Below are 14,670 nucleotides of genomic sequence, written 5' to 3'. Positions count from 1 at the left end.
ACCACTGCCTATTCTACCAAAACCCCCCAAAGCCTGAATGTCAAACTTCATACCGGTCTCCCATAAGAAATTAAGCGACACCTGCAATGTCTCATGTCCGAGTTTTGGTTGCTTTTAGGATTCCTGGAAGAATGGAAGACGAATGGCCGGGGGGTTGGTGACGGTCTCGGGTCGGAAAGAGCAAAGGGAATAACGTACATTATACTACCAGCTTTCTTCCAAGTACCTCAAGCAGGAACTGCCAGTCCGACCCGACTACATGTACTACTCTTCTTTCTTCACCCAGCAGACTTAAACATCCCAACGGAAGCGAGTGGACTAACCGACAGCAATCAGATCTCTTGAAAAAAATTACTCGCTGGTTCTGGACATCGGTCTCATTCAGCAGCTGTTGGCAACCCAAACCAGAATCTTGCCTGTTGAGACAATCGAATTCTTCTTCATTTGAGTCCCTGGCTATCTTTCAGTGTGCTAATCTGGATCTAACGTACAGATACAACAGCCATACATAGCTATGTTTCGGAGTTGGGACGCCCAACAAGAACTATTCACAGTACAATCATCGCGCCATCTGAATTCCGCCGACGGGAGACGGAAAAGCCGACTTCGGAAAACAATCTCAGGTAGAACTTTCCTCGCTGCTCACCTCAATATCACTATGCCTAACATCATTATGATCGGTACTCGTGATGAGACGTTCCCACACATCCAAAACCTTCAAAGTAAGGTCGCACTTTGTTTTGATGGTATCAAAGGCATCCTGTCCCAACGGCAATCTGAGCTTCATAGGCCCATACTTCGCGTTTGTGAAAGCATACGGTACATCCCCCTCCTCAATATATCGATAGAAGGTCTCCTCACGGACGACATCCATGATGATCTCGACAGCCTTTGCCGGGTCACCCCTCCGCTTAGAGTCCACATCGGCATAGGAGCGCAGGGTCATTTCCCACGCTTCCTTGTAATCGTCAATCTTGGACACGTGGGCGACCACAGGAGAAGGTGACAGCAAGTTGGCTCGAAACCGTCCTGGCTCGAAGAGAAGGGTGCGGATACCGAACTGTTCCACCTCTTTTTGGAGTGCTTCCACCATTCCTGTTGTATCGTTCCTGTCAGCAAAACTGTTGATCAAGTGATTGCCGGCTTGACTTATACGGAAGCAGAAGGGAAGAAGGAAAAAAAGAAAACACAAACCCTCAACAGCAAACTTGGACCCCGCATACGCTCCACAGAACTCATTTCCCTGCCATCCCGAAAGCGAACCCATAAACACCAGCGTCCCGCTCCGGCGCTCTCGCATGTGCGGAAGGACCGCGTTGGTGACCTTGAGCAGGCCGAACACGTTGGTCTCGAATTGCCTGACGAAGCCGTCGTAGCCCATGTCTTCCCAACCGCCCAGCGCTACGTAGCCGGCATTGTTCACCAGCACGTCGATCCTCCCGTAAATCTTGATGGCTTCTGCAATGATCCCGTTCAGGGACTCCTGGGATGCCGTGACGTCGAGCTGGTAGACGGATACATTTTCCTCCGTTAGGGAAACTTGTATACAATGTGTCATGTTGGGATTGGAGAGGTCGCGGGCGGTAGCGATGATGTAGTCGCCACGGGCTTTGATGTTGAGATAGAACTCGAGGCCAAAGCCGGACGAGCAGCCGGTGACGAGCCAGACTAGCGAGTTGGCCGGAGCTTGCTTCTTGATGGCGGTGATGTGGGACATCTTGATGATGGGCGTTGAGAGGATGGTAGTGTTGATGTTGTGTTTGTTGTTGAACGGGTGAGCGATTGAGCGGCTTCAAACAAGACACTTCCAACAGTGATGCCCCCCTCTCCTTCCCTTTGTACATCTTTTGTGTTATCCCAAGGTCTTTCGTTTGTGGACTGTTCATCATCACACTTTCCTCGCTCATCTGCACTTCTCGCCAACCCTTTCGGCGTTAAGCAGCGCCTGCACAACCGCTGGCCATCGGGGTTAAGAGCTTCTCAGACACTGTCTAGTAAATGTCTATAGTCTGAACACTGCTTCCTCATCTCGGTCAAACCAAGGTGATTGTCCTCACCTCGGCATTCTCAAACAGGTCAATCCTCGACTCCGACTCCAAGAACCCAACTCGCTGAAAGACACCTTCCCTTCCTTCCACTTCCTTCAACGCCAAAAAGAACTGCGGCCCATCCACATCCCCTCCCGTTTCCTTGTCTAGCTTCCTTCCCCCAAACAACACCACCAACACCTTTTCCAAAAGGGCCACACTCTTTGGGTCTTCTTGTCTCGGACAATCCGGTGCCATGGGTATCAACAGCACCCCTTCCTCGCCATCACCACTACCCTCTTCATTGCCCTGAAGAGCAACCACCAAATTATTCCTCCCCGTCCACTCGTTGCTGCTTCGTTTGTTCCCCGTCGTCCATACTACTCCCCATCTATGCGCTGCCGTCAACGTAATTTGCCCTCCCTTCAACTTTCCAAACTCATTGTCTCCTTCAAACTCACACCATGTTTTCGCCGGATCGGTGTCCACCTGCAGTCGGTCATCGAGCTCGAATTCGTACCCCGAGCGTGTGATGTGCTTATACCGTACCGAACACTTGCTCGCCGATGGGTTCCCCTTTCTCTTTCCGGGTTCTGCTTGTAGATTTTCCACCGGGTAGCATGACCGTGACATCCATGACCAAGTAGGGATGTTACCACCCGCTCGACACACTTTCTTGTGGCGGTAGGGTTGCCACAGCAGCGCCCTCGGCAAATCGTGCAGCCAGAGACCGGCGAGGTATCGATCGTCAGGTGAGAGAAGGGAGCGGATCCGTTTCGCGATGCCAGCCAGCGCAAAAGAGCGGTCGTGTTCTTTAGTCAGGCAAAGGAAAGAGTACTCTTCCACACAACGCAGGAAAAAGTCATGCAGAAGCCGGCTACTGCTACTATCCTTCATCTGTCCCGGCCGTGAATTTGAACCAGAAGTAAGGTTAGCAAACAGCACCTTCCTCGGTATCGTCCCATGACTCAGCGATGATGATCCCGCCGTCTCAAAAGTCGACGACCTCGACAGCGGTAACGGCGGACTCAACAGTCCCGAAGACTCCATATTATCCCTTCCACCTCTGTCGTTGTTGCCACTCCCCGTCCCCGTCCCCGTCCCCGTCCCCGGCGCCCGCCAACTAGCAGCAGGATTATTATTCAGATTCCGCACACTCAACACATGACCCCTCTCAATCCCCCCACATTCACAGAAACACCCGCTCCTACACTCCCACAACACCTCGCTACTCCCAAAATGCAACGTCCGTCTACTCAGCAACCGCTCCTGAAAAACCCACGCCCTGCCAAGTATCGGCTCCTTCAGCGTCCGGAAGTACTCCACCTCCCCAAATAACGTTTCATGACTTCTTTCATGTCCTATTCTTGCATACACCGGCACCTGCACCCTTTCCCTCCCGCTTTCCCCATCTTTCAGAGACAAAGACAAAGACAAAGGCAAACTCCCAATCTCAACCGTATCCATCGGCGCCCTTAACCCCAGTCCCGCCGCACTGCGTCCCGCAGCAGATACTCTAAGCTCGCGAAACCCTTGTCCGTGAAACCGCTGTCTAAACAAACTCACAGACGCATCCCGTTGCGCAGTGGCGGCTATGTTGAGTGTAGCGTGCGCGTAAATGGAGGACATGTTTGCGCTTTCAGTAAGCCAGTCTGACTCAGAGTCCTGCAAGATGCAGAGACTGTCGATCCAGAGGTATCGGCAGCCTAGTTCCCTGACTAGAAGGATGGCGTCGCGGAATAAGATGGGGAGGGAGGACCAAGGGATTTGCGAGAGGTGGGAGTCGAGGGTGGTGGTGGTGGTGGTGAGGAGGGGTGGGGTGAGGCCCCAGCAGTGGGAGAGGGTCATGTACGTGGGCGGCTTGGGAGATGGGGAAGTGGTGGTGTCGATGAGCTTTACGCCGCCGCGGAGGTCAAGGAGGCGTTTGGGGAGTTGGTGTGGCTCGGGAGCGCATTTGGGGTGCGAGGAGTCGCAGGCGGAAAGCCAGCGGGTGGCGAGGCGGACGACGCGGTTGAGGGTGATGGCGTAGGGGACGTGGTTGGCGAAGCCGATGGCTGGATGGGGGAGGGAGGTCCAGTGCTGGTTTCCTTCGTTCTTTGCGTCTCCGCGATCCTTTCCGTCTTTTTCTTTTTTATCATCCCCTCCCCTTTCGGTTTCCCTGTTCTCCTGCCTCATTTCTTCTGATCGTGTCGATTTGTTCAACTCTTCAGTCATCCTGCCATTTTCGACCTCATCCGCAGATATCCCTTCACCTTCCTCCACGTCCTTCTCCGGCGCCTGTTTTCCCTCTTTCCCCTCCTCTTCCCCCCTTTTCAAATCAACCAAATCCCAAGGATAATGATAAAACTCAATCCTACTTGTCGAATCCCGTACCGTCAAAGCATGAGGGAACGTCGCATCGGGATAATCGTCGTACAACAGCGCTTTGAAGAGGCTGAGCGTCCCTCCTCCCCCTCCTGTTTCCCCTCCCTTTGCTCCTGTTCCCTCATCACCATCACCAAAACCATCACCAAAAACAGAACCAGAAGTAACAGCAGGCTGCTGCGTAAGACACAATATCCGCCGGAAAGAGCGTGCGTCAGCCACCGGCGCTTTATACCTGTAATAAGAGCTTGGATCATCGTCCCAGAATAAAGTGATGGCTTTGTGGAGGAGGGGGCAGTAAGGGCATGTTGGGGTGTTGCCGTTGCCGTTGTCGTTGCTGTTGGAATTGGAATTGGGGGTAGAAGTGGAAGTAGAAGTCTGGAGAAGGTCTTGGTATTCAATTAAGAGGTAGCGAGGCGGGAGGGCGGTAGAGACACTGGATGGGAAATGGTTATGAGACGCGGACGCGGAAAGGGAGTAGGAGTTGAGGATGGGTGGGTGTGAATCGAAGGGGCGGAAGAGGGAGTAGTTGAGGTTAAGGCAGGTGGGGCAGAGTGGTGGTGGGTTGTCGTCGTCGGTGTCTGGTGAGTCTGAGTCTGATGCAGCTGTTGGTCGTGATTGTTGAACTGGAGCTGGAGGTGGTGATGCTGATGATGCTGATGATGATTGTGACAATGCGGGGTCACCATGATGAGTTAAAGATTCTTGAAGACTAAAAACCTCCTCCAACTTGCGCGCCGCTTGCGTCAGATCGTTGTCGTTGATTCTGTCCATGATGTCTTTGACCCCCATATTCTCCTGTGCGTTAAGGCGGCCGCAAATGAACGAAACGGCGATATGGTCATAGATTTTCTGAACAATGTCATCTTGTTGTTTTTCCGGAACAGTCTAAGTGAGATAGAGTCAGAAGAAAGAGTACCAGGGGAGTGAGGGAGGGATCCCGTAAGCAAAGCGTTACAGTGAGCGTGGAGACTGGGATTATGTAGAAGGGGCTTGGCGTTGATGTTGTGCTTCTGTTTAACAGGGGCATGCAGAAAGGGTTTCATTCCGAGATCCGGGATTGGTCGCTATGAATTGGTGGTTACATACAGTGTTTACAGGCGTGTGCGAGACATCAATTTCAACGTTTACATACTAGGAAAGGAAAAGTCGTGAGGAAGGAGTTGATGTTGATAATATTGTAGAGGAATTAGCAAAGAATAGCAAATTGCACATGGCAATCTCAAGGGCAAATAGTATCCTGTAAGCCTGCCTACCAACCTCTACATAATACCACATCCACCTTTCTTCACCTACGGCTATTACGTACCTACCTACCTACCTACCTAACAATTGACTTCATTGTTTGCTTGGTACCTACCTGCCAACCTGGAAGTTTCCATATCAAGGTACGTAGGTAGTGTCACTGTTCATATCTTCACCATACATACCTCTATTGACTCACAAGATCGAACAGTAGGATATAAAAGTATCTGCCGAGATGGAAAACATAATAAAATCAGATATCACCAGCGGGCATGAGGTGAACGAAAAAAACCTTTGTTCTGCTACGTAACGCCTTGCGGGTTCCCTCTTTGATCCTCTAGTATACATATGTGCATGTCCTGTCAAACGGGCGGCGGTCCGTCATTGTCCCATCTTTCCATCCACCCTTCCATCCATCCATTTGTCAATGACGACTACCACCACCCTTTTTTTTTTTAGTAAGCATCCACTGCGCTGATCCAAAGCCAAACTTGAGATAATCCATCATTTTTGCTCCTCTGTGCAAAAGTGATGGAGGTTTTAGTTCTCATGTAAAACGTATGCAAATGAGGCACAAAAAAGCTCGAAGATAAAAAAAAAAAAGAGATAGAAGAAAAGAACGACGACATGTGACGACATGTCGTTGATGGCTTGGGTTGTCTACCTCAGACCATGTGCATCTGCTGGGTAGAGATCCTCTCCATAAGCATGATTCTCATCATGATCACAAAGACATGGACGGCAGGGCTCATAGCAAGCATGCAAAAATCCCAACGAGGTCTCCTTGTATCCAAGGACAACAAAAGTCTGCAGTCCGTTCTTTGCTTCGGGTCTCATATCAAGCAGCTTGGCGGCGAGTGTGGATGCAACAGTCAAGCCTATTGGTAGATCGCATCAAGAGGTTACCCAACCATTTGGACTGATGGTCTTGCAGTGAGCCAACCACTGCAGGACACATCTGCATTCGATCGCTTGGGATGGGGTTCTTCAGCAGGTAGCCAGCTTTGTGCATCAGACAGAGGTGCATGCTAGATCGCAGATATATGGAGCAACCCGAACCATGAAGAGAAAGGCCCATGATAGATATCATCGGTATAAACCGGGCCGAAGCGGTTGCCACGCGCTTATAAGAGAACCATATCAATGTCGTGAAAATGTGCCTTGGAAAGTTGGCCACCCGAGATAAAGTCGTAATCGTACAATCATTGAACACAACTGGAGTTCGTCTTCTTCCAGTTATACGCTGAGATGCCGAAAAAAATTGTAAGCGCTTCTCACTTGTCCATGCCCTATAGCATGGAATATGATGGTCGTCATGATCGAGACATCAACGTGCAGCATGGTCAACGAGACAAGCAGCAGCAAGCAGCAGTAGCGGCAATGTCAAAACGTGCCAGGAGAGACATGGGCGAGAATCATGGCATGGCATGCGCATCATAAGTCCGGCATCAGCATGGCGAGGTTTACGACGTGCCAGGGGCCTGGCCGGCAGCACCTTGACCTTGAGCAGCGGCAAGTTGGGACTGCCACCACAAAGCAACATAGTTGTCATAACCGCCGTCTGTTCAGAGTTAGTGCGTGTTCTGGGAATATCAAGGTAGCGTGAGGGGGCACATACACATGGCATAGGGATCACCTTGCGCACCGGCTCCAGCAGGAGCCGCGGCGTTACCTGCGGGCAAGCTTTGTTGGGGAACACTGTTGTTGTTAGAAGGCTGACCATAGTTGGGGTTATCATAATCGCGATGCTGGCCGCGACGAGGAGGGGCACCGCCCGAGCTCTTTTGCTTCTGTTGTCCGTGTTAGTAAGTCGTCGCGAGTGAAGAAAGGGGGATTGTACGTACAGCCGCGTCGACCTTGTCTTCGATGGCACGCTTAGCACGGTTAATGGCCTCGCGGGTGCCGACCAAGCCAATCTCGCGCTCAGTCTCACCAGCGCCGGACGACTGGGAAACGTTGATCTTGCAGCCCGTGGTGTTCTGCATCTCGCGGATTGTCTCGCCGCCCTTGCCAATGATCATACCAACGGCCTCAGAAGGGACAAAGATCGAATCGTTCTGCTTGTCGTAACCACCACCGCCGCCACCACCACCCATGTTGTCGCCACGGGGAGGACGGTTACCACCAGGGTTGCTAGCGTTGCGGCTATCGCTGTCGACGATTTCCAGAATCAACTCCTTGGCAGTCTTGGCTGCGGCGGGGGTACCAATAAGGTTCACTGGACGAAGACCGTTGACGCTCTTGTTTTCTCCGACGATGTTGATGTGGCAGCCGCTGCGCTCCTGCAAGTCGCGAATGGTCTCTCCACCGCGACCAATGATAAGACCGACAGTCCTGTCAGGAACCATAATCTGAAGACTATCCTCACCCTCTTTGAGAGGAGGCGGGGCGGCAGAGCCACCACGGCCGGAGTCGCGGGGCGCAGGCCTGTCAGCCGGGGCGCTTCCCCTCATTCCACTGTCGCGAATGATGCGGTTGATCATCTCCTTGGCCTCCTCACGCTGCGCACGGGGACCGGTAATCTTGCACGGACGGTACTGTTCGGTGGGGCTCGACGGCGGCACGAACTGAACCCTGCAGCGACTCTCGCCTTCGACGCGACGAAGGTTCTCGCCCTGACGGCCGATGATGAGGCCAACCAGGCTAGATTCAATCTGAATGGTCTCGGTGTCTCCCTCCTTGCCCCTAAGCGGTGAGCGATCGCGACCACCACCATGGCCTCCACGGGGCGAAAAGCCTTGACGTCCGCGGCCAGGGGAGAAGGAGCGTTCACGTCCATAGTCGCGCGACTGACCACCGTGGTGGCCGTGATCGCCGCCTCTTCTCTCGTCGCGGTAAGGGTTGACGTTGTCGCGGTAGGATTCGCGGCCGCGGGGGCTCCTGGAGCGGGCGCGCTGGTAGGGGCGGTTGTCGGGAGCCCGGGAATCGTGGGGGCGCGAGTCGTGAGGAGGGTAGGGTCTGGAAGATTGTTCGTAGGGGACGAGACCGTTCTCAGCGGCCATAGCCCTGGCCTTGGCTACGGCATCCTGGATGTCAACGGTGCCAGAGTTCACGGGGCGCACCGCGCTCAGGTCGATGCCTCCGCTCGCGGCAGGCGGAGGGTAGTATCCGGGAGCCTGCTGGTATGGGGGCTGTTGAAGAGGGTAGGCAGGAGGTTGCTGGGGAGGATGCGCGTAGGCAGCCGGCGGCATAGGAGGCTGGGCCGGAGCTGGGAGGCCAGGTTGGCTCTGGGTAGGGGTCGAGGAAGCAGGACGCTGAGTGGCATCTGAGAATACGGTCAGAACACTGTGAATCGCGCGCGCGGTAAAGAGCTATTCATGGGACAGAGAGAGAGAGACAGAGAGGAGACGTACTTAGAAGCTGCAATATCGAATTGATATCGGGTTGCTGAGGGGCCGCCATGGTGGTTGCGATTTGGCTGTGATTTGCGGCGATGTGCTTGGTGATACTGGGTGATGATGTTGATGACAACGCACGTCACGCAAGACAAGCGGTGTAAATGCTGGTGGACGGGAAAAAACAAGCGCGCAACAAAGAACGTCAAGCGACCAACGGAAAGGATTGTTGAATGGATGTTGGAATCCGAAGGATGAGGGCGGCGGGAAAAAAAAGATGCGACGGGGAGAGAAGCGGATTTTCAAAAGGCGAAGACGGTCGGCGTCTCTGGATTGGAGAAGGATTGCGAAAAAATAATAGCGGGGCCTTTGTGTGAAAAATAGGTAAGGTACCTCTGGTGGGTGTAAGCGGCAGGCGGAGAGACCGGCTTGGCAGACCGCCTAGGGCAGATGTGCTGAGCTGAGTGAAGGAGGTGCGCGCTACTTGGGGGGTTCTGGGCGCCAAGGCTTTTAACCCCCCTACTCGTAAAGTAGGGGGTTGGGGTATTGTGGGACAACTTTTTAATCTGGGACAGCCCACATAGAATTTTACTAGCAATCTGTCCCATCCCCATACTAAACCACCACATTACACATCAACACGACGTTGTTAGAAGCTGTTAGAAATCTAGTATATTGCTCAATTAGGTAGTAAGTAAATAGACTAGTGGGTTGCAGTCTTTATTCCTTATTTTCTGGCGCTGGTATGGGTGCTGGCACTGGCGCTGGCACTGGTCTGGGTGTGGGCGGCACCTCCTTCACTATTGCCTCCTGCTTTACTGGCGTAGTCTTGATACGTGCGGCTTGCTTTCTTGCTTGTATTTGAGGTTTTATAGTATTCTCAACGTACTTTATAACCCCCTAGTATGGTGTTGATTTAATAGACTGTAATTGTAATAGAGTAGAGGGGGGGGCTGGAGTTGATGGCCCAGTTCGTGTAAGCGGTTTGGGGGTAGAGGGTGGTGGTGTAAAGAGACGGCGGTTGATTGGCGGGTGTGGTGGTAAGTCCTCCTCCTCTTCCTCCTCTTCCTTATTGTTGTTATATATTTCGTTTATGATATTGTTATCTTTATTGTTGAGAAGTGTATTTTCGTCTTCAAATATAGCGTTAATTATCTGTGTATTAAGATAATGAATAACGTCGGCGGCAGATTTAGGGATAGGCTTATTTATAGAGTTGATAATCTGTGTATTAATATACGTAGTTACTTGAGAGCCAGTTTCAACAGCGGGTTGAGGTGGGCATGGAGGAGAGGATGGGGGTTCTGGCTGTTGAGCAGTAGAGGGATTATTACCTAGATTAATTTCAACCGAGTTATTAGAGCCTAGATTAATGCTAGTTGAGTAGTCTGATGCTAGTATGTGGGTTCTATCTCCCTATACTTTTTTATAATAATTGGGTACTGGTATACTATGTGTATCGACCTTATATAACGTATCCCCCTCTGGCTGGGTAGTAGTATTAAGAATATTACTCTCATTGACTGGTATATAACTCTCCTCTTTTTGCTTCTTTTTATAATTATCCTAATATACGCTCTAGTATACCTTCCCCTTGCTATTTAGTAATTTTCTCTACTACTTTTTAACCTTATTTATAGTCTTATTATTTATGGCTCTAATGGCCTGTAGTTGCTTCTTCTAGTTACTTATAGCCTCTCTTTGTGCTTGCTCTACTATTTGAGTACTGAGTTGAGCCTTCGATAGATTTAGAAAGTCGCCCTCCTTGGGTAACTGGTATACCCTCCTCCTCATTTTACGGTCGAAATTAGCTGCCCTTTCCCTATTTTGGCGGTTGTATTCTTAAATTTTATTATTTATTAATATTGCCTTATAAGTAATAGTTTGGAGAGATGGTAATTCGAGTTGTGTGGGGGAGTTGAATTAATGAGAGTATTTTTCTTTAATATAGTTAATAACTCTGGTGGCTTCTGTAAAGCGGTCCTCTTTGGGGAGTATTGAAGGGAGAGCGGGGTTTGGTTTTTTGGGTTGCTTTACTTGAATTTGTAATAGTACTTTCGAGCGGTTTGGTGGCTATATTCTAATATCGTTAAAGCCGTTATAGATATTATGCTTGGTTATATTGCCGTCGAGGATACCCTTGAGTTTTTTGACGAAGGTTGCTTGGTTGAAGGTATATTCGTTGCGTTGGATAAAGGATTTTAATACCTTTTAGTAATAGAATTTTAATAACGAGAATACCCTAACGTTAAGCGGCTATATTATATATATAGAGTAGGGAGGTAAGCCTATTAGTATAATATTGAACGCTTTAGTATACTATTAAACCTCTATATTGTAGTGGCTATTAAACCTGTCGATAATAAGTATACGATAAACCTGCTTAGTATTAGGGATATTCTTGAGTTTAATTCCCTTGGCTAAATTTAGGATTTTATAACCGAGGTAATTATATTTATATTAGTTACAATTAAACTAGTCTTTGAAAGAGAACCCTTCCTCCTCCCCTTCCCCCCCTAGTTTAAAGTAATTATCGTCTCTCAACTTTTTAAATATTGGCGAGAGGTAGAAGGAATGGTAGTTGAAGTGCTTCAATTAGTTAAGTGTAAGGTCGGTATTTAAGAATCCGGTTGGCGATTTAGTAAAGCGGACGCTGTTATTGAGATCGTTGTAGATGAACTCTTCTATTGGGTCGGTTTTAAAGATTATATAGATAGGGATAACGTTGGCTGTAGTATTTACGCTAGTGATGAGGGTGGTAGATTCGCGGTTGGTAATGTCATTAATTTCTAGTTATCGAGGTAAGAAAAAACGGTTAGTATTTATCCCTATATTAAATTACTAGTAAAGTAATGTTAAAATGGGTTTTAGACTTTTTGCTAATTTACTTTAATATTCAGCAAATCCTTGAGTACAATAATTTTAATGCGCCTACCTAATACGTAGCCGATTCTAATACCTATTTTATTACTATTCTATACGTTTCCCTTAGCTATTTTATATTCATTAAGTACCTCTTTGTATCTATTAAATTACTCGTTGATAGAGTCTTTATTCAATTCCTAGAACCTCCTTTTGATATTGACGGTGCGGTAAGTTGTGAGTTTTAGTTTTGGATAGTCTTTAATGAATTGGGTTAACTACTAGCCGTTATAGGTAGCCGGCGTACCTCGTAATAAGCGTAGTTAATTTGCGGCTAATATAATTATTTCGTGCAACGCGGGGAATCTCCCTTGGAAGTAGAATATTATGTACGATACGATTGCGTCTTCTTTAGCGTCTATTAATATGCAGGGATGCCCTCTCGGCTGTTACGATATAGCGGGCTTCTTAAGCTCGCGTAGGGATTTAATATGACGAGCGATGGATATACGGGATTCGCTAGTGACGGCGGCGATGTTTCTGATAGTCGGCGGCTTCGTTGCTCTACCTCTGAGGGATTTAAATCGATGTTGGGCATCGAGATATATATGGGCGCTACGGTAACTAGCGGGCATTGCGCCTAGCTTATTGAAGTGCTTGTTAAAATTTATGGGCATTGTATTTAACGGTTAGTAATATTCTATTAATTTATGGATATATAGATTGCTTATTGTTTTATAGTTTTATGCGGCAAATTGTACGAGTTGGGATACGATTTGGTGGCGAGGCTGTTGCCGATTTTACGATGCAAATGAGTGATTTTGTAGGGCGTTAATAGGCGAATTTGTATGGTACCAACCGGGCTTGTCCTAGATTAAAAAGTTGTCCCACAATACCCCAACCCCCTACTTTACGAGTAGGGGGGTTAAAAGCCTTGGCGCCCAGAACCCCCCAAGTACCTAGGATGCCCTGTGGCAGTTTTCAGGGTCGAACCAGGGGCTTTGTAGGTACCTGAAGGCTTCAGTGGACTGTTGGTTCAGTTGGTTGGGTGCAATGTTCCCGCCTCAAAACAGGAGCCCGGCAGGCAGGCGGCAGTGTTGGCGGGCAACCTATGACGACGACAAAGTGGAATACCTCTACCGATTGAACCAAGGTGAGGTCGATTTGGTGACAGTCAACGAAGTGATCAAGAGACGACAAGTGTTCAAGAGCGTACTTCAATCAACAGTTCGATACAACGATGCAGTGCAGTCAGAGCGATCACCGTACGTATCACGTCCGCAGGGCGGAATGGAAGGAGATATGGTGTAGACGGGAGTAGAGGAAGAAGGGAAGGCCTTTGACGAGCGTAGCCGGAACTGAGGTCAGCAGCCCAACTTGAACCTGAAATGAAGTCTGACAGTCAAACAAACTGAACGGTCACAGATCAGAGCAGAGCAGAGCAGATCACCAGTGAGTGGCTCGGACAGGAGAGGTCGCGCGTTTATCAGGTTGATTCAATAGGTAGGTAATTCCAGACGACAGCAGTTATGCTATAGCTCGCGTGCGAACACGTTCGTTGCTGAAGATGGCAGAGAAAAGGGAGGGATTTGATGGTCAAGGAGATGAGCGTGATGTGATTGATGGTGACAAGTTGGAAGTTGTTGGGTGGAAGTTGAAAGGGGTCGAATGGAAGAGAGTCCAGTGACAGTCAGACAAGTTCCCGTCGGGTTTCGCCTGCAGAATGACAAAGCCAAGACCCTCCGACCTCTCACCTCTGAGCTCTGACCCTCAATTTCTGGTGCCTGCCCGCTTCTACCGCTACAAAAGACAAAGCAGCAATTGCCGGCCGAGAAACAGCTCCACCTGGCGGCCAGGTGCACAGCCGGAGCAGCCCAGCTGTAGTGTACCTGCATTCAAACTGCACAATGCACACAATTTCACGGCGCAGCATGTCTCTTCACGTGATGCCCTCAACTCTCAACGTCATCATCTCGGCCACTTTTCACACTCGCGCACAATGGCTCCAATCTGATTTGAACAATCTGGAAATAGTTTTCTGGATTATCTGTTTCAACCTTCTCCCAGCGTTGCTTATCTCTCCATTCCCTTGGACCGGGGCTCCTCCAGCTTGGGAGAACTTCTAGTGAACGACAATCCTTGAAGGGAAACCCCAAGAATATGCTTTGGACGAACCGCCCTCCAGTGGCTCCATTTCAAGTACTCGAAAGGGAGTGGCTTTGTTATTGGGGACAATGATAGACGGCTATGGAAGACTATATTCTCCCTACGCTTCCACGAACATCTCCCCGGCTTTAATACTGATCAAATTCAGACGCTCATCCTACTGAACGAAAGATTCCTATACTTAAGAGCCATGAGAACTCTTTGGGTGCTTTCTGCAAAAAAAAGTTGCCAACAAAATATCATCTCTCAAGACTCACCTCATCACCACAACGAGGAGAAGCCAGAGCACCCAAACAGCAGATGGGGAATTGCGACTTCGCACAAGAGTCACCAAGTGGGAAACACTCATCTACATGTAACCATATGCATCCGGATGCAAGATCAAGCAGACGACAAGGTACCCTGTCTGTCTCACCCCGCTCACCTCTCGACCGTATCACAATCTACCTGTGTCAAGTTCCAGTCATCATCACGGCTGGCCACTGTGGAAAGGCCAGGGCATTTGCATGAGACACTGTGAACAACACGGGGAAATTGGCCCTGACTGAGAGCTGCTCCTAAAAGCTTTCCAAGTCAATCACGGCGACGAGACAACTACACAGTTCCAGGATCATCGCAGAATGGGCTTCGGCTTGATATATCAGGCGGCTGCTCTTCATAACCAGTTACGC

General features: G+C 49.6%; 4 protein-coding genes across 4 annotated transcripts; 1 reads left to right on the top strand and 3 right to left on the bottom strand.

The window, feature by feature from the left end:
* Positions 1-343: 343 nt before the first annotated feature.
* NCU16596 (short chain dehydrogenase) lies at positions 344-1,781 on the bottom strand. Its single transcript, XM_011395413.1, has 2 exons — positions 1,195-1,781; positions 344-1,095 (listed from the first exon to the last, which is right to left on the bottom strand). Exons 1-2 carry the CDS (start codon positions 1,715-1,717, stop codon positions 620-622), a joined length of 999 nt encoding a protein of 332 aa, XP_011393715.1. The 5' UTR covers positions 1,718-1,781; the 3' UTR covers positions 344-619.
* A 128-nt stretch (positions 1,782-1,909) lies between these two features.
* NCU16595 (hypothetical protein) lies at positions 1,910-5,272 on the bottom strand. The gene has a single exon (XM_011395412.1). The coding sequence runs from the start codon at positions 5,181-5,183 to the stop codon at positions 2,034-2,036; it is 3,150 nt and encodes a 1,049-aa protein (XP_011393714.1). The 5' UTR covers positions 5,184-5,272; the 3' UTR covers positions 1,910-2,033.
* A 630-nt stretch (positions 5,273-5,902) lies between these two features.
* Positions 5,903-9,310, bottom strand: NCU09352 (far upstream element-binding protein 2). The gene is made up of 4 exons (XM_953838.2): positions 8,990-9,310; positions 7,481-8,901; positions 7,255-7,426; positions 5,903-7,197 (listed from the first exon to the last, which is right to left on the bottom strand). The coding sequence occupies exons 1-4, from the start codon at positions 9,036-9,038 to the stop codon at positions 7,100-7,102; spliced, it is 1,740 nt and encodes a 579-aa protein (XP_958931.1). The 5' UTR covers positions 9,039-9,310; the 3' UTR covers positions 5,903-7,099.
* A 3,763-nt stretch (positions 9,311-13,073) lies between these two features.
* Positions 13,074-13,520, top strand: NCU09351 (hypothetical protein; the record flags this gene model as incomplete). The annotated part of the gene is made up of 3 exons (XM_953837.1): positions 13,074-13,098; positions 13,259-13,285; positions 13,372-13,520. 3 exons carry the CDS (start codon positions 13,074-13,076, stop codon positions 13,518-13,520), a joined length of 201 nt encoding a protein of 66 aa, XP_958930.1.
* Positions 13,521-14,670: the final 1,150 nt, after the last annotated feature.

Source organism: Neurospora crassa, linkage group II, assembly GCF_000182925.2.
Source record: "Neurospora crassa OR74A linkage group II, whole genome shotgun sequence".
NCBI classification, from domain to species: Eukaryota; Fungi; Ascomycota; class Sordariomycetes; order Sordariales; family Sordariaceae; genus Neurospora; species Neurospora crassa.
Note: the sequence above shows the minus strand (reverse complement) of the source record. Positions and strands in the feature narration are given on the sequence as shown.